The sequence below is a fragment of the Aythya fuligula genome, chromosome 7 (genome assembly GCF_009819795.1).
Source record: "Aythya fuligula isolate bAytFul2 chromosome 7, bAytFul2.pri, whole genome shotgun sequence".
Taxonomy (NCBI): Eukaryota; Metazoa; Chordata; class Aves; order Anseriformes; family Anatidae; genus Aythya; species Aythya fuligula.
In genome coordinates this window covers 4,430,692-4,450,199 of record NC_045565.1, presented here as the reverse complement: position 1 = coordinate 4,450,199, position 19,508 = coordinate 4,430,692, and the positions used below count along the sequence as shown (strand labels likewise).

Below are 19,508 nucleotides of genomic sequence, written 5' to 3'. Positions count from 1 at the left end.
AGGTTAGTTATAACTAACTGGGAATAATTCAAGTAGAGACACTGTAAGGTGAAGAAATGCAAAATACATACTTTTAGGCCAGCATTTTTCAAAAATACTACTACAGATCACCAGATAGATGGGATCATGCTAATTGTGCTTATAGGAAGTTGCCTTTTCTCTTTGCAAAGAAGACTCATGTGGGCATGAAAAAATGTTAGTGCAAAACTGTAGCAACAGAAATGAAATTCTGTCTTGAAAAGTCAGTCTGGGGTTATGACATTCATCCCCAATCTGTGTCTGATGTCCAGGCAGCAGTACCAGCTGATAATAACCGTGGTGGTAGGATTTTACAACTTTTTTTGGTCAGGTATATGGAATGGGGAAGGTGGGTAACATCTAAAGGGTACTGAAACATAGGCTGATAGCGTTTCTTCAGTTAATAGCCAGTGACTGTTTTGCTACCATTTTGCAAGAAACTTTCTTAAAAAAAATCACTGGATTAATATTTTATGATAGCTCTTATAGAAGACCATACAACATTTAAATGCAATTGTTTCATGTCATCACTGTGGAGAATCTAGCAGCAACAGAGATTATTTGCTAACAACCATAGGAGAATCATAGTTTATTATAGTAGTAGGATTATAGAACTAGTTTAAGGCATTAGAGTATCTAGTTTATAGTACTTGGATTTGCCAACCACTGCATGCGTGGAAATCCAGATTCCTTCTGAATGAGCAGCAGGTGATGAGGCAGTGACAACTGCACCCGACTGATTACCCTCTGAAAACTGCTTCACATTACTCAGCAGTGATGCCACTGGACACTAAAGGAATGGCATCGGTGGGTTCTGGTAGAAGCTCCGCTTATTCATTCCTAAGTCTAAGAGACAGACATTGCAGAGAGGGGGGAAATCCTATAGATTTTGGAAGAATCTCTTTCAAGATACTTTTTGGGGTAAAACGCTTTTAATATGAAAAGGACAAAAGTTACAGAAGTCTATATTTCATAAGAATTGATACTCCTTTGGTTATTTTCTGTCTAAAGAGGGGCTGCTTTATTTTTTGATAGCGAAGAGCATAACGGAGAGGGTGATGGTCACATGGAGAAGTAATCAAAATCGATGAGGTTCCTTTGCTCCAATCAATCAGAGTAGCCTGCATTCTCCTCTGACTTGAAATTAACAAATCCAGCCACTTTTATAGGATTTGCTGATATCAGGGGTGGAACACCTGATGTGATACTCTCATATTACACTGGTAGGGAGCAAAGGGAATGGCTGACATGGCTAAACATCTGATGCAATGTTCCCTAACTGGTGAACTAGATAAAAATAGTTCAGTCCTGCATCATCTGGTGTACTTCTGATCTTCAGATATAGGGAACCCTCATGTGTTAATTTTGTTAATCTTCAGCTTTGTAAAAAGTTGACAGATCCTGAGTTAGAACTGGGACAAAGCAGAATGGAAACATTATTTTCTTGAAGTGATAAAATTCATTTAAGTTACGTGTTTATGGAACATTCGGCCATTCTAGAAATGCCTCTCACTTATAACTATAGAACATGGGGAAATTAAAAATTGCCTTAATTAAACTGTGGAGTTTAAATAGTTGATATATTTTGAGGTTAAACCACCGTATTTGCATAAACAAAAAAAAAAAAAAAAAGATGAACTTTTTGATGATCCTCACCTGGTTCAGCCATAGATCGTGGTTCTAAAGGAAAGAAAAGCAGAATTAGCAGATGGAATATGTTTACTTTTGCTTTTTTTTTTTTTTTTTTTTTTTTTTCTTGAACACTTACTATAAAGCTTAATCTTCTCTATATGGTAGGATATTCCCTTTGATGCAGTTTTCTGTTTAAAGGGTAGTGGAGACAGCCAAGCACTGTGCTCAATGGTATGTCAAATCCACTGAACATTATGGACACCTTTGACCACTTAAGAATAGGAAATAAATTATTCAAGGAGTTTTCTGCAATCTTAATATTACTTCAGTGTGTATTTAAGACAATTTCTGAAACTATTCCACACATGAAATCAAGTTATGATAAAAAATATCTTTCATTCAGGTTTGATTTAGTGTGATATTTAAGGAATTTCTGTTGAGTTTTAGCAGTTTTAGCTGTCCAGTGGCATGAAAACCACAGACATTTCAACTGCATTAGAAAAGGGAAGTAAAAGTATGTTTTCAACCCATCATGTATCATGTGCACACACATGTATATGTGAGCATGCAAGAGTCATGCTATAATGTAACATGTATAAATCCAGTTACTTTTGTGGAGAGGTAAGCCATCACTGTCCATAAGCACTACTATAACCATAAGCACAGTCACTTAAGTAAAAGATGGGACACTTTACAGGCGATGGAACTCTACATAAATGGTGCAGAAAGAAAAACAATCAGCAGAAGTAAGACTAAGAAAAGGACATTGCAGTGACAATGGGATCAAAGCAGAAGGCAAAACAATACAACAGTCTGGGGAATCTCAGACACATACTACCTCTGAGTATGCTGTTCAATTCATCTCCAGTTTTGGCTTCTGTGATCCAGATTTCTTGCTGTAAATAAGGCTTATATAGTTCTTACCATTCTAATAAGAAACTTAAAGTGTTATATACTTAAAACTGCTATATTGGCAGTTTTGTTGCTTGCCTATATTTTATATTTGCAACATTTCCACACAAGAAACTTACTTTTCTGTAATATCCGAAAATCTGGAGAATCTTCTATCAGTGTTCCTTCTCTGTACCATTCAACCTTTGGGGACGGAGCTCCTTTCACCCGACATTCAAATACTACAAGCTGCCCCTCAGAAGCTGAGATGTCCTGTAACATCTAATAGAGAAAATGTATAAACACAATCAGTAAATGTTTTATTGATCTGGAAGTAATATTGATTTCAGAAAGATTTCATACAGTCATTCGAGTCCTTGAATGCCTTAAGAAAGGCATTTTTTTCCCTTTCATAGCTAGAAAGTTTTAATTATCTCTCCAAACAATTAATTGGCCTCTTTTCTTATGAAATACATCATGAAACAAGTTACCTTTGTAAATACAGGAGCAGCAACTATAGGTCTTCCATCCAATCCTTGCAAATAGTTAGTGGGGCTTTGAGCCTGTGGGTTGCAAAACATCACATGGTGTTTAAGTGAATATAGGCTGTTTTTTCACATACAGGAGAAACATGGTACATCCCTTACATGCTAATTAAATACTTTGAAAATTGAAAGGCTCAGGCACCCCCATTCTTGGCTGTTAAATGGAGAGAGCTTCCTGTAAAAATTTTACTCTATATTAAATAATATCTGGGACTGAAGAGTGAAAAATATACTGGGTTTAAAAAGCATTGCTATTACAGAACTATAGGCTAAAGAATCATTTGGGTGCTGTATACTAGATGCAAAGAAAGTATAGGTTCTGAACAGACATGGATACCTGGCTTTGTGTCAGATTGCAAGGCAAATCATTGCATGATCATCTGAGTGAGTGTAAAACGTGCTTTATGCTCATGGAATGACACAAAAGAGATTTTGGTTGGTGAAGTCTAGAGCAAAATATTAAGTGCAGTGAATAAATGTTGCTCCATTGCTGATTACTGGAAAACTTCCTTATATAGCTTGGTTAATAGAGTTTTTCTCTTTAGCCAAAATAGAAGTTGCCCCAGAACATCAGAACTAGGGATTTGGTATCTCAGGAGAACATAGACAAATTCTATAGATGTTGTCTGAGAAGTCAAGAAGCTTGAAAGTGGTAATAAGCTTCTGAGATAGCTGTCAGATTTGACTTAGGCAACCTCTGTCAAAAAGTATTACAAAGGCTTAGTTCTTTTCTCTTCGCAGTCAAAAGTAAACCTGCATTACTTCATCTATTCAGTATCTGTTTACTGGTTACCACCCTAGTGTTAAACATTGTAAAGGCAGTGTAAAGGGAATTCAACTTTTTAGCTTTATTTTTATGTAAATGTTGCTATTCTTTCCTAATAAGAAAGAATTCACAGTTATGATTATTCTGATACTTTGCAACAAACAGATCTATAAATGCATGCTAACATTAATTAGCAATCCTTTAGTATGGATACTAAAAGGATGGTATGGTAAATAAACATAACTACATATAAAGTAAACAGAGCCGCGAAATGATTTAGCTGGAAGTAACTCTCATTAAAAGAAAATTATCTGAAGCAGGTTCTGTAGGAGAGGGCGAGGAGAAAGGTATAGGCTGCCACTATGGAAGTGAGCGAGTCAGTCTGCAATGTAAGACGCCAGTGAGTTGACTTACGCATCCAAGTGCCCTTCATGGCATGCAGCGTCTGACCTGCTGGAGCGCACAGGCTCCCGCCGCTGGCCAAGCTAGCGGCAGCTGCTCCTTCTGCTCATTGCCGCAGAGATGCCTGTAACCCGGGGATGAAAGCTTCCCTTCCCTCTGCCAGGTGCTAAAGGTTAGCTGGCAGGCAGGACATCTCTTCTGCGTATGCCATTACTGTGTGGCTGTAAGGTTCAGAGCTGAAGTACAACAGCAATGTAAAAACTAGAAAATGTTGGGATTCTGAGTCAAAAGCTGTAGAAGAACCCATTTTAAATGTTTTCTTTTCATTCTTGAAATATAACATATCATCCCCACTACCTGAGTAACTGGCGTAGACACAGGCTGGACAGGTACAGACACAGGCTGAACCATAGCTGAGGGTGCATTGGAGGTTTCTTGGTGCTTGGTTGCAGCTCTAGTAGCAGGAGATGCTGCCTTCAGGGAGGTGTCAGCTGGCTTTGCATTGCTGTGAAATATTAACCAAAAAGAAGTTCTCTTAACTGGAAGCTAGAGCTATACGTGTGTCCTTTAGTTACGTCTGTCACAGCTACGTGCCAAACCTAGCCTCACTTCTGGGATTGGATTCTAATTAGTTTAACCTGATATGTACTACCAAGTAAACTTTGATTTGTAAGAATCAGCCTGCATATCTTGCCACTGTAAGCTCTCTTATCTAGTTCAATTATACCAAATGCAATAAAATGGCCTGGGTTAACCCTGTTGTGGCTTGAAAGGTGTTGCTATCAGCTGTGAGCAGCATGAGAGGACAATGTTAGTTTCTCTTGTACTGTTCCTTGTGTTTGTGTGCAGATTGGAGCTCACAGGATAGTAAAAATACGATGGTCCACGGTATTGTATAAAAAAAATGGTATTAGTCTCTTAAAAGAAAATGAAATTTGTCATGATTATAACCCTCACTAATAAATAATGGAGAAAAAACTGCATAATGGGGAAAAATGGGGAAAGTGTGCATAAGTCTATCTATCTAATTCAAATTTACACTTTATAAAGCACTGGTTGCATTTGGGATTGAATTAATGCATGCAAAGGAGCTCAAACAAAACAGTGACTTATGCCCATCAATTCAGTTTACTGAAATTCCTATGTATTAACTTTCATGTCTGAAGTCTGAATAATCTGTGTATAGCTGTCTTCTGTCAAAGACTTTATGACATACTGGATTTTCTTGAGATAAATTTTACTACAGTTTTTCCAAGTCAGACACTTAATTGACCATTTAACTTGTATGTAGTCAAATAGCATGTTTTAGTAGATTTATTTAGGATTTTAATGTAGAATATTTCTTCGTATGTTTATATTTAATAATAGTTTCAGTGCTTAAGCTAAAGTTTGTTGTTCCATATTATTTGTAAAACAAACAAAACACCAACAACCCAAAAATCCAAACAAACCCCAAACAAAAGCCAACGTTTTGCAAGCTGCAAAATATTAATGGAATTAATAAATTCCATTATATATAAATTGAAATGTCTACACTTGTGGCTTCTTTAGGTATAAGAAAAAAGGAAGATAAAACATTTTAAACTTACTGATCCATTTCGTCTTTGATGGTTTCACCTTCAGAGTCAGAAGAAGAGACTCCTATGAAAATCCAAAAAGAAAAAAAAAAAAAGTGAAGTGGTTTTAGGAGAATTTTATCTAAGAATCATATTTATCATCTTTATTAAGATTTCCTCTAGAGCATTGGAAGGATGCTGTATAAGGATATTGACAAAACAAAAGATCACATTGCAATGGAAGTGAACCCTCCTGTTCATTACAGACTGCGTAAGACACAGAACTGCTCTTGACATAAGGCAGATTTAGGATGATGTGCAAATGAAATGAGGAAAACAGCATCCATGAGTGAATGCATACCTGAGCACTCCTCGGGTTCTCTTTAAAATGCCACTAGTATGATTTAATATTTAATTGCTGTTGTGGATCAGATAAGAGCTTCTTTTCTCAGATACCTGATAATAACATTTTTAAAAAGGGGGGATAAAAGGAGAGAGACACCTGGAATCATAGCTATTATTCATAAACTAGTGCCTCGTAACACAGTTTGGAGAAGACATCAGCTCGGTTTACTAACAGCTGTCTTCCTGAGACATTTTACACTTCTGATTCAGCCTTCACTGCTTTTGGAATTTGCATTTTCTCTGCAGTTTCTGCCAGTGAGCATCTCCACAAGCCATGGCTTCCATCCAACATCGTCTGAGTTAGGTAAAAGCAGGCCTTGGCCCCAGTCTCAAGAACTTGTAAAGCCCTGCCAAGCACAGACATCTCCCATTAATGCCATGGGCAGTGCTGATACTAAAAAAGGATTCGTCCTTTCACTGTCAGATTAGAGATGTGAAAGAAGTATAACAGTAGAGCAGAAGTACCCTTGTATGAAGTGTGGTAGGTGCTTTAATTTATGAATGGTCACACTGTTGTCAGTGATGTTACGCATAGTGTGCTATTTCCCTGCCTGAGAAATTAAAAAAGACAAAAGGAGTAAAAAAGATTCTGTGTTTATATTAAATTTATAATCCTGTTAACACAATGATGAATGCAATCTAAAACCTTACCAAAAACAGTGTTAAAAAATATGATATATAAACTTCTCTTAAGCCAAGTAGGATATACTAGATAACATAAGGAGAAAGAAGATAGACTTAAATCTGCAGGTATGTATTTTGTTTTATTTACAGCATCTATTCTGCAAGTAAAAGATCAAATTGCTGATATGTACCTATTCATTTCAGTTATGAAGTCCCAATAATTGGTTAAGATCAAGCTACTTTTAAATTTCTCTGGTGGAAAAAGACCAGCTCTGACAAGACATTCCATCTATACTAAAGACTCTAGGGAAAAGGGTCTAATAAGAATTAGACACAAAGTTGAAGTTTCTTTTATTTATATAGAGTAACCACAGGCAAAAAATATAGGTGGCATCAGAATTTCAGTATTTTTCAACTTTGATCTTGCAATCAGATAGATAAAATCTATGGGAAGCAACACATTAAAATGATACATAAAAAGCAGTCACTTCTGTGAAGGTATTTTACAGAGAAATAATAAAATTGTTAGTAGTGACTGAAACAGTTAACTTCCTGCTACATGTTTTTTGTGACAAATCTAATAAGTAGGTAACATACACAATATATAATTGCATCTTAATCCTGTGTTGCTAGTTTCAGCCACCAATTTCTGCAACAATTCTAACATTACCTTCTATGTAAATCTCCGCAGAGGTGGAGTCTGTTCCATAGATGTTTGAAGCAAAACACGAGTAACGTCCTGTATCCTCCTCAAAAGCTTCAACAATAACCAACGAGTGTCGATCACCTGTCTGGATAATTTGAATGTCTGGTGAGTTTTCAAGCTCCTTCCCTTCACAGTACCACCTGCAAGGTAAAAAAATATGGTTTGTCAGTGCAAGCAACTTGACAACTAGAATGACAATGTTGGAAATCTTTCTGATGATAAAATGGGTGGTTTTTAGCCTGAAGGTTCCAACAGAATATTGCAGGCAAGTTGAATCATCGATCATATGAATAAAAATATTTATGGTTTTCACAGTATTCAAGTATGGCAAATAATAGAATTCCTTTCTTTGCAGTATTTAAAACTTATTGACTAGTTTATATAAGCAACTAGCACATACATTTCTTGCTACACAGATTTCAATAGTAGAGTGGACGAAAAGGGAGCTATGAGTTTGAAACACTATTGGTCTAGCACTGAATTTCTCTTGAGGTACATTCAGATCTGTGTTGTGGCTTAAAGCGTAGCAAAAACAAACAAACAAAAACTAAATAAACAAATTTCCATCAAACTTGTGATTCCAAAGCTCATGTTGATTCAGAAGGTGATTAAAATACACTGTGATGTTAGTCTTTGTTTTGTCATATATTTGAGAAAATCTTCTTTTAACAAGAGTGGATAAACGTATCATAAGGAAAGAGAAGTGATCTATTACAATGTAGAGGCACTTCCTTACAGAGCAATGGCTAGTGAGAAAGCTGGACCTTGAATTTTTTTCTGCGTGGTATTGCTGTTTCTCTTTCAAACCCAGCTACATATTCAAGAATGTTTTGGGCCCTTTAGAGGCTTCACACTGTCATCTAAGATGCTCCTAAGCACTCTTAGTTCTCTCAGTGGTCAGAAGGGCCGTGTTAGCAGAAAATACAGGACTCTAAACAAAAGTAAAAGCAGCACATGAACAGACAGCTCCTTAGGATGTGTTAATGACAGCAACCATCAGCTCAACATATTTATTAGTAGGGGGGAGAGCAGTCCTGACTGCTATTGCTTGTTCATATGGAAAATACAGAACAGAAAGAAAAAAGCAGGTGGGTTTGCAGTACCAGACTCAAATTTAATTGGAGAGTGTAGGTTTTATAGAGAAGGTGTAGTACTATGTATAGGAATCCAGTTTGGGTTAGTACTTAGAAATACTTATATTTTTAGGTAACTAGCTAAATTTAAAAAGCCAAACTGCAGTGCTGCCTTCTTCACTGTAATTTTTCTCATATATATAAATGGATACAAAACTTGAACAAAAAAACTGTGTTTGCTGTTCGTTGTTGCTTTCTTACCCGAGTATGGTTGATTAATGCATTTTGTGCATATGTATATGGGGGCTATCATGCTGGTAACATTTTTTTATTTAATTGATTTTAAAAAATGAATAGTTGTTTCATCCATCTGGATATGGTAACCTGGTAAAAGTATCTGTTAGCTTCTGGGTGCATACAAATGCTATCAAAGCAATGGGAAATGTACTTACCGTTGTATGTTACAGCAAGTAGAATTAATTGAGGAAAGGCTAAGGATATGCTTTTGATTATTAAATTGTAGTAATTCTTATTTCTTAGCTCATACTATAAGATACTTTGATATATTTCCATCTTACATCATTTAGAAGAACATTAATGAGTAAATTTGTTTAACCATTCAACTACATTAACCTCTCAGAAGCATAACTTTTTACAGTAGTTCATGATGCAAATCAAGCATGAAGAAAAACACCAAATGAATACACCTGGGGGGAAAAAAAAAAAGAAAAAAGAAAAAAAAAAAGGCAATATAATAAAATAGCCATGGAAAACCAGAATTTGATAGAAGAATGATGTAAAATTCAAAAAGGACTCTCAGAAGGACAATGAGGTATAAAGGAGTACAGAACTGCAACTTAAATGCTCTTTACATAGCTAAGAAGTGAACTGTGAACTATTTGTGCGCCATCAATCCTGGCCATCCAATATGGCTTTCTTAAAGTAGGCAGGGTATTCCCCAGTCTACCTCAAGTTGCACGTTAGTGTAATCTTTGGCTGTACAGTCAACTGACTTGAGTGTACAGCCTGGAAACCATACAGGTCAGCCTAATATGGAGGGAAGCTCCTGCACAGTAAAATGAATCATAGTGCTTAACACAATTTCCCCTTTTAGAAAGATAACCCTTTGTAGCTAGAGATGTAGAATTGGTTTCTGTCTTGGTTTCTGTCTGTCTCCTTGCTATCCTCTTCTACAAGTCTCCATTGTAATGTAATTGAAAACAAGTCTCACAAAACAATTTTAATGAAATTAACATTTCCAACTGAAGTAGACAGGCATGTAGTAAATATGATGTTAATATAGAATGCCAAATGAATGTAAAATGCCCCAGTTCTCTTTTGTGACATTTCATAGCTGAAGTACAGATTTGCAGCAGTAAAATACATCCACATCCCTCTTGTAGGGTTTTACCAAAGAGAAATTGGCATTGTTCTCTATGGAGAACTTCACAATACAGTGTAAACGCCAAACCCATACAGTGTACAGCACCTTTTGAAGTAATAGGGAGCAATGACAACAGCACATATCCTAGGATGCCAGGTGAGATAGCACATGTAGCAAGATAAATAAGAACTTACTGGGTGTTTGTTCTGGCTCAGACTAAAGTCCACCTAGCCCAGCATGCTTTGACAGTGGCCAAAACCAGACATTTATGGAAGAGTATAGGAACAGAGCGAGTATATACGTATATATATATAATATTAATACATTTCCCCAGAATGTTTAACCATTTGCCAGATATTTTTTTTCACACCTTTTTATTACACCCGTCTGAAGATGTAAAGAAAGTTTGTAATAGTTTTCAAAAGGCAGAATCACTGGTCTTAAAACAATTGTTTATAAACTACCTGTCTTTTAAACGATTTCTCTATCACAGTACCATTACCATTATTTTCTAGTAGATTAGATTGTATGGTCTTTGCTAACATTTTATTTGCAAATCCTGCTTTTTATTTGTGTTATTACATAATCCTATCAATTGCTCAGATATACATGTATTTATTCTGAAAGAGTTGTTTTCCACTTCTATTCAAAGTACATTTCCTTTAAAAAATAATGATCTTCCAAACTACTTTATTCAGGCTGAACCATTATATTCACATTTCCTCATAGTCCAGTCAAGAACTTTCAGATTCTCTAATGCAAACCTCTTCAAACAGAAGAAACAGCTACATTTATTTTAGACTTTGCCCATAATGACTGGTATTTTCCCCACTAATGGTTAGGTACAGCTTGCTTTTTGACTGGCTCCCCAGAAGTGCACGTTTTCTTTGCTTTTCTGTTCAGTGATGTTTTTTAGTAGTTCCAAGGGAAATATACTAATGTGCACTGCTGGGTTGATTGAAAAGATCCTTTGAAATTGATTAGTGCCATTTTTAGGTTCAAGAACAGGAAATTATATAGGATTCCTGTGATCCTAAGGGATCTATATATTAATTCTACATAAAACACCGTTTCTTCTTCCATCGTTTTCAAGATTTGCAATAGGTGCTAATTGGCAATGTTCACGTTTTCAGGAGAGAAAACAGTTGTGTGATTCATCACAGTTGTGTGACTGCAAGCACATATGGGTATTTGAATGTACAAGTTGTCTTTTAGGAGGGTAATTCATGTAGGCAACTGTATACTTTGGGAGCTGAGTCATGTCACTTACTCATGTCTTTTTATATACTTACCTCATGCTTCTTCCTTATAATGTAGTCTTGTTTTAGCATGTTAAGCACATATGAAAAACTATCGAAGAGAATACCCTTGTTCTCAAATTTGATCTCATTTTCAGCAGTATCTTTCAGAACATTACAATGACTTATGTACTACAATAACGTTATATTTTGTGTCGACTCAAATGTTCCTCAGTCAGGTGACAAATAAAGCAAGACCCATTACACAAAATGTTGTGATATAATTATCAATAAGATATAAGAACTCTGTTCCTACTGATCAGCCTTTCAAACCAGCCTGTTGCGTTCGTGTCGAGATGTCTGTACTGCATCCCTTTGTGAGGCTAATTCTAAATTCCTATAAGCAAAATTACACACATCATGTAAACTATTTCTTCCAGTTATTTCAGTAGTATATGAGTAGTATATTCCTTTAATAGACTTAAACAGATGATGAAACAGGATTGAATTGCTTTTGCTTTTTGCAGCTATTTTTACCTTTGACTAGTCCAAAATTTGCAATATAAATGACTTAAAATTTCAGGAATAAACTTCTGTTTTAAACCTGGGTTTAGTTCTCTACACAGTGTTCTTTCAACACTATTTTTGTTAAATTATTTTGATGTTAAGCCAAGAAAAGAGTGTGCTAAATATATTCTATTTCTTTGCAATGCTTACAGGTGAAAAAACTCTCTTGTAGAATTAAGCTTTGGGTAAATCTGTGGTATTGCCATATTACTCCTTGCTTGTTAACATTTTATTTTACTCTTACCATCAAAACGTTGTACGTGGTACCAGTGAAATGTCAGTTACAAGGGGAGTTCTGACATTGAGATACGTGGCATGGTTGCAGTAGCAATACTCTCTGTCACTGACATTTCATTCCTGCCATGAATTGTAATGATAGCTTCATCATACAAGGCAGGTTCACATTAAGCACAAGCAGCGTCATCCACTGTGCCAAATGCATCCGAGGTATTAATTCAATGACTTGATTGGAGTTGCATGTTAAGAGAAGTTTGGCTCTCTAGGCTTTGAGCACTAAAACAGATAAATGTTTTCATTTGGCAGCCAGGAGAAAAAAAAAGAAAAAAAGTTTAATCAATCTTATGTGACTTAAGAGTCCAAAAATCTGTGATTAGTTGCAGATCTAGTCTTCTTAAACAAAGCAGCACTAAAGTGCACTTTTTAGGCTTTGTATGTGTATGTTAAAGAATGCATTCGTGGAAACCTTATGACATAGAGCCTGTTTTTAGAACACTAAATCCTCATGACACTTCCAGGACGGCTGTGTATGCTACGCAATGTGATTCATAAGTAAAATTAACCTAGGGGTGATGTGCCAAGCAGTTTGGAAAAATGCAGACACCTCCAAACTTGAGGGAATAAGAAGTGCTCTCCTCACAGAGATGAGTGAGTATCATACCTATCATTACTCACACAGAAACAGAGCTTTAGAAGGAAGCATGGGAAGGAGGTCAACAAAACCTTTAACACTTTGCAGATATATGACACACATCTCTTAAATGCTTATTTCTTACCTGCATTATAGTCAGAGTAAAGTAATGTATTGATCATTGTAGTAGTGCTCTTTGATTGCGAGCTAATGTTTGAGCTAGCTACAGGCCCTTGTACTACAGTACCAATCTTTGTTCGTCTCTTCTGTGTCACTGCATTCAACTGATGATACTGAAAAAGGGTAACATTTCACTCAAACTTCTTTATAGATCGATAGGCTGAACCACCTTCCTCTAACATGTGAGCTTATTACATTAAGGCTGAGTTATCTTAAAAGCAGTTGGACAGGTCTATCTGTATTCGTCCGGGCAGGTTTTAGCTTTCCATGTACTGATACTTTAATCAGTTCTCATTTTCTTCTCTTGTTCCTCCATCAAATTATCTGTACCTCAATGAGCTCTCATATAGACCAGGTACACTCACCAAGTCTGTAAATTATACTGCTTTATCATCGCCAATGATATTTGACCCTGATCCATCATGAAAGTCATTTACACCATTTTTACAGCATCCATTTTGTTTTGTACTGTCTTGCTTTCAAACATGGTATCCGACTGTTCATCATATTTTCCAGACCACTCCATTGCCGTGATCAGTTTCTTTCTAAGTCTCCTGTCTCTAACATCCTTCCTTATAATCCACATTACATCAGTTTAACCACCTGATTGCTCATTGTGGTGACCGAGAAATGATGTTACAGAGCTTGTTGGATCTTGTTCTTGTTTCACAATGCTCTAGGTTCCCACAGTACCACTACTACATTGTAAGTGTATGTATCACAAGCATTACAAGTAACTTGGGATTCATTTCTGTGATTAGGAAGTCCAGGGTAAGTCACAGGACACAAGCAAGCATGAATTAGCACACGAGTGTCTGAGGGATGCTTGTTTATTTGTGGGCATTCACATAGGTTGAGGGAAGAAGAAATCATGTCTCAAAGCCAGCCAGCATTAAGCTTTCTTTTGCTGCTTGTTACCTTGCTAATGATTCCTTTCCTGGGGCTACTGATTTTTGTATCTGTCTTGCTTAGCTGTTAGAATTTTTCTCTCACAGTTCCATAGATGCTGAATTAACTCACCATAAACCTCAGGAAACTGTTACCCTAAAGGAAGGGGAGTTGCCAACTGTAAGCCCAGTCCTGGATACAGTTCCACTACTATGGCTAACAAGATGCTTTCTTCAGTATTCTAGAAACTCTACACTGCAGATCAAAGACGAGCACTATTTTTACCAAGAAAGCCTGTGTTCTCAGAGTTCCCATAGTTAATGGAGCACATACCCTGGAATATGTTACATTTTCTGGTTCCCCCTTCCTGTAGCAAAGACTATAAAGGCCAGATCACTGGAAGCACATGAATATGTATCATTCATGCAAATAAATTTTTTACACCCTTTCTTAGGGTGTAAAAACTCATACACATTGGTGGAGTTAAAAGAATCTTGGATGAACAGGACAAAAATCTTGATACCAAGCAATGATCAGGAAACTCTTCAGGCAGCTAACATTCCCAGCTTTCTCCCAGCTGACAGCATGTACGTACACACACATGCACACAAACTCAAGGGGAGAGTTTACACTGGCACTCTTGTGATTTATCTTTTATTTGTTAGTTTGAATTGTGAAACTGCAAGCCAACCCTGATCTTTCTCTTGAGTTTGACTGCTTGGGACTGAATTTCTATGGGACTTCTTTCTACCTTTCTGGGCTTACATTGGCCTTAGGGTATTAGACCTTCGGGCATGGCAGTGAATAATTACTAACCCCTCTCTTCTGTAATGCACTCAAATCCTGATGCCCTAACAGGCTGCAGTGAATGCAAGGTGCCTTCTGTCATTTAATTCAGGGTAAGAGCATGCACTGGAGCAGGTAATGCAACTGGCAGATAGATGCCTTGTAAACTGTTTGTCTGCTCACATCCCTACAGAGGCATTCCCTCCCTTCTGGACTTCTGTGTTAGCTCTTCTAAGCCCCTAGTCTTGTTACAAGCATGAGCCAGTAAACCAAACGGGCATTTCTGATGGAGTAGTACAGTGCCTGACAGCAGTGTGCTATTGGAAAAGTCTGATGGATACTTATTCTATCAAAGTTTAACAGCTCCTGTATTAACTGTCATGCACTTAAATAGATTGTTTTATTATCTAAAATAAAGAAAATCAAATGTTGAGACAGAAATTTCAGTGGAAAAGCTTCAGTTTTGATGGGACAAAAAGAGACCCCAGTTACAACGATACTCCTCACCCCATTCTGTGGAATCACAGTCCCCGAACTGGGTGCATAGGCATCCTGGCCATCCATGGATACTCCATGGGATGAGTCATTGTTCTTGGGTTCTCTGATTTGCCCTTGTGAGGTTTCAGTGACTTTATAGTGTCAGCTTCTAATTCAGATACTTGTTAAACACCTAAACTTAGATGGCATGAATACCTCTTGAATTTTATGTATGTGTCAAAGGCATGGGTATGACATGCTTTTAAAAGGATGATGTAGTGACCTTCTGGAGAAATACATATTATTAATACTGTGCACCAGATTAATTGTCTATAAACAAGCAAGGTGGTGCTCACCTTTTCTAAGTACAAAGAAAGCCAGACTGAGTTTGTGTACGAGTCTATCTATATAAGAGAAAATTATTTTACTTGTTCTCTCTGTATTGTAAATTATGAATGATGGGAAAAGAAAAATACGTGTGAATTGCTTCTCATGTCCAAGGATCCTAGTGGCATTTTTAATATCAAAAAGACTTATCAGGGCAAGTGCCTGGACAAATGAGTCTCAGTGCCTTTATAATCAAGAGATTTATAATTCAGAGAGGGGTGTTAGTACCTGGGGAATTATGATATTTCCTGTTTGTTTTCTGTCAAAAAGGGCAAATTTCTGGCACTGTTTCCTTCTTTGATCAGACTCCTCTATGAATTTAAGGGCTGAACACAATACAGCATTTATAATGGCATGAACTCCAACAAAGGAGTCTGTCAAAATTGTTCATTACAGAAGTGAATTTGGACATGAAGCACAGTAGAAAGCATATTCTTCCCAAACAAGGTATTTCTCTAGCTTCAGGACAGATACCTCTTTTAAAAATAAACATTTAGTCCTTCATATTCTTGTCATGGGCAAGAGACCCTAATTGGCACCATGGGTCAAGGTCCCGTTAGGGACTGAAAACCTACATGACACTAATGAATGCACTAGTGGGGCAAAATGGTCTGGCAGTTACAGTTCAGGGATCCTATAAACTGGATAACTTCTTGTCTTCATGACAAGATTGTCTGTAATGGACAACAGGCCACAACAAGAGGATTAAATTGTAGATCCTTGTTCCTATGTACTTAAAATTGTGTTGTAAAAGCTTCTTCCTTCTGAAAAATAGTAGCTGGTGTGTCAGAAATCCAAGGGAGCAGAAGACAAAGATTCTTTACCACAGAAATCTTTGGAGCTTCCGTACTTGGATGTTGAAATCATTTTCAATGATGGCGCCTGTTAGTTTGGTGAGGAAGATGATAAAGGTGTTGACTGCAGTAGAAGTGGCAGTAGTACTGTACCCAGCATTTAAATATAGAAGGAAGACAAGGACCAACAACTGGAAAAAGTGGACCATCTGTGAAGCTCAGAGTCCCTTAACTGGATGCTGAGGACACAAACAGCTCTTTACAACATTTAGAAAAGCAACACAGCTCTAAAAGGCCTACAGGATAAACTTCCATCTAGACTAAAGGAAATCTATTTATGATAGTGCAGATATGTATAGTATTTCTCTAGAATAGCAAATAGGATAACATTTTCCTTCCTGATGGATTGGTATAGTCCCAGCAAAGTAAATACAATTCCCACTGTCATTGAGAGGGAAATTTGGTTAATTAGCTCTATGAGAACAAATTTGGATTCACAAATTCTGCTGAGATTAATAATTTCTGAGATAAATTTAAAACTTATAGTAATGTTTCTTATTTCATTGATGTTATTGATGAATAAAGAACAGCCCTTTCACATTGCCTTTCATCTTCAGTGATCTTTGTAAATGTTAGCTCTTTAACCTTCAAAATCCTTGTAGATACAGGTGAATACTTAATCATCAGATTTAGCAGACTCGTCACAGAACATGAGTAAGTGTCAGTTAATAACAGTGTCTTCTACTTGGTAAAACAGAACTGATTTTTGTAAGATTGTGACAGAATTGTTGTCAGAATCTGAATTAGAAATGATCTGTTGATAGTTATTTGTATAATAACTCAAATGATTTCCTTCCTTTTCTGTTCATTTATGGATGTCTTTGATTTATAGGGATCTATGTTCACTCATTTCAAATACCTTCAGACATCACCCTGAGGTCTCATGGTCATCAGTGGTTTTAGCCGGTTTATACAATCAGACTTGGTTTCCATAAACTAACTGAAATTTCTCACTAAGAAGTTATCGGTTTCTTGTAATTATGGAAATACAGTATTTATGAACAGTACTCTAAAGTTCAAAGACAATAGCATGCCCCAAAGTGTGTTGTCGTAAAATATAAATTAGCTTTGTTATGTTTTAACGGAAGTGTTTGTTTGTCTTAATTTTGATAACCAAGATTAAGGGATTTCTGCTGCAGATTACATACATATGTGCATTAAAATATCTGGAGAGAGTAAGGCATACACCTACTGTTACAGAAATACAAAATGACAAGTGCAGAATATGTTTACCTGACTTCAGGTGCTGGGATTCCTACCACAATGCAGTCCAATTGCACTTTGGTTCCTTCAGGAACTTCCCTGCTCTTCAGTTTTTGAGTGAAGCGTGGTGGCTGTCCGATGGGCTCATCAGAATATACGGATGCAGATTCTGACTCTGCTTTTAGTTCTGCACTTGTCAGTTGATTGATGGATTCCAAGTTTGCTGCTGGTTGATCATCTAGTTTTTCAAATGCTTTCTCTGCTTTATTTTCCAAGTCTTGAGGTAGTGGAATGGAAAGCCTTTCTCTGTTTTCTGTTGTACTAGAGAGGCTAGGGCTACCTTTTTGAGCAGATTTATTCTTAGAATCAATTTTGCTCCTGTAGTTTTTGCATGTTCGGGGTCTTATTCTTTCAGAGTTGTGAGCTTTGAAAAGTGAAGAGAGCTCTTCAATAAAATCTGCGGCCTTGTTCAGGAATTCCTTTTTTGATTCTGATTCAGAGGGAAGGTGCTGTTTCTTTAGGTCTTGAGAACTCCCTTTGGAGCCTTTTGTATCTCTGACATGGTCCTGACAAAAGTTTGTGTGCAGGCCATTGTCTGATGTTTTCAGAGCTGTAGAGTGGGCCATTTGTTTATTTTTTCCTGTGTTTTTCAGTTGATCCAGGGGATAATGTGAATGTGTCTGAAGTTCATCCTGTTTAGTTTCAAGTGGATTCTGATCAATAGCTTGTCTTGCCAGGTTTACACTTTCATTTAGCTCTTCTTGGCTCAAAAAGGCAGAGAGATCTGGAAGGTCGTCTTGAGCAGCTATCTCATCTGAATCACAAGTGTTGCCATAAAGGAAATTATGAGAAGTGGACTCTGATCTGCTTCTTTCACTGTTCCCTCGATGTCTAGTTTCAGCTAAATAACTTTCTCTCAGAAGCTGAGATATTGAAGTTGAGGACTCTAAGCTGTCGTCTTGCATGCTGCCAATAAAAAGGACAAATAGGACCACGCTTTATCAATAGCAGATTTGTTGATTGCACAGAATTACAGGCTTATGAAAAGCAGAATACAACATTTTCAAAGTGAATCTGGTTCCTGAACATTAACTTGCAAGTATGGCCTCGTTTTAAAGGCCTGCTTCTGTACATACTGCCAGATACTACTGCCTTTGCTCAGTGAAATCCATCTTTTATAACTTTCTACCATTGGTAGCCTTGTATTGCTAAAGCAACTGCAAGTGTGATAATTTATACTCTGGTCCAGGCAAAACTTCAACTGCAGAGCTATTATCTGAGTTTCAATGTCAAATCTTTATCATTGCTGATCTGTGAGCTAAGAAACAACCTCATCAGATAGATTAAATGCTGGGTATTTCAAGGACTGAAAGTTGTGGGGGAATAACAGCACTTTTAAATTAAGTAAATTTAGATTGAAAGGCACTGAAGTAGTAAGAAAATGAACCCTCAAAAGCATTTGAGGGATGAGGGAAGGAAGGCAAAAGGGAGAGGAGAAAAGATATATTCTATAATGACAATTTTTCATTTAAAATTCTTAAAGATACTGCATTATAGGAAACAATAATGATGTTAAATGCACTACAGCTTCTTAAATTAAGCATTATTTCTAATAAGCTATCTATTTAAAGTAAGTAAAGTAGATAATTATGTCATTATCCAATACAAACATCACTTGTACTACAGGTCTTTCAAAGTCATTCTCTTAGGTCATCCTGATTCTGAAAAAATGTACCACAGATGAGAAGACAATATCAGAAAGACCATTTTTAACCTGATAAGTGAAGCTCTCATCCCTTCTGATACGTAGGTCAGTACTTCCATTTATTATTCTCCCTTTTTATTTATACGAGAGCCAATATGAATGTAGAGCAATTCAAACATCTTATTAACGTGCTAATCTTGGAGTGGCTTAAATATGAAGACAAAGAAGACAAATACTGTTCACAATGTTACAGAGCTGGTACCTCACAGATACTGAAAAAGGTGAGTGACTATGGACTCCCAGAATATGCAGTGCATGGGATCTCTCTTGAAGCTCTTCATTTATGGCCCAGC

At 36.8% G+C, this 19,508-nt stretch overlaps 1 protein-coding gene across 1 annotated transcript in view; it reads right to left on the bottom strand.

Moving 5' to 3' along the window:
* MYPN (myopalladin) overlaps positions 1–18,415 on the bottom strand; it is a 43,494-nt gene extending 25,079 nt beyond the window's left edge. Inside the window, exons 1-7 of the mRNA XM_032191441.1 lie at positions 17,481–18,415; positions 7,510–7,685; positions 5,844–5,895; positions 4,612–4,759; positions 3,033–3,104; positions 2,682–2,823; positions 1,675–1,698 (exon numbers count right to left, since the gene is read on the bottom strand). Coding sequence (XP_032047332.1) covers positions 1,675–1,698; positions 2,682–2,823; positions 3,033–3,104; positions 4,612–4,759; positions 5,844–5,895; positions 7,510–7,685; positions 17,481–18,415 — 1,549 coding nt within the window. The remainder of the gene's footprint in view (positions 1–1,674; positions 1,699–2,681; positions 2,824–3,032; positions 3,105–4,611; positions 4,760–5,843; positions 5,896–7,509; positions 7,686–17,480) is intronic.
* Between the last annotated feature and the right edge of the window lie 1,093 nt (positions 18,416–19,508).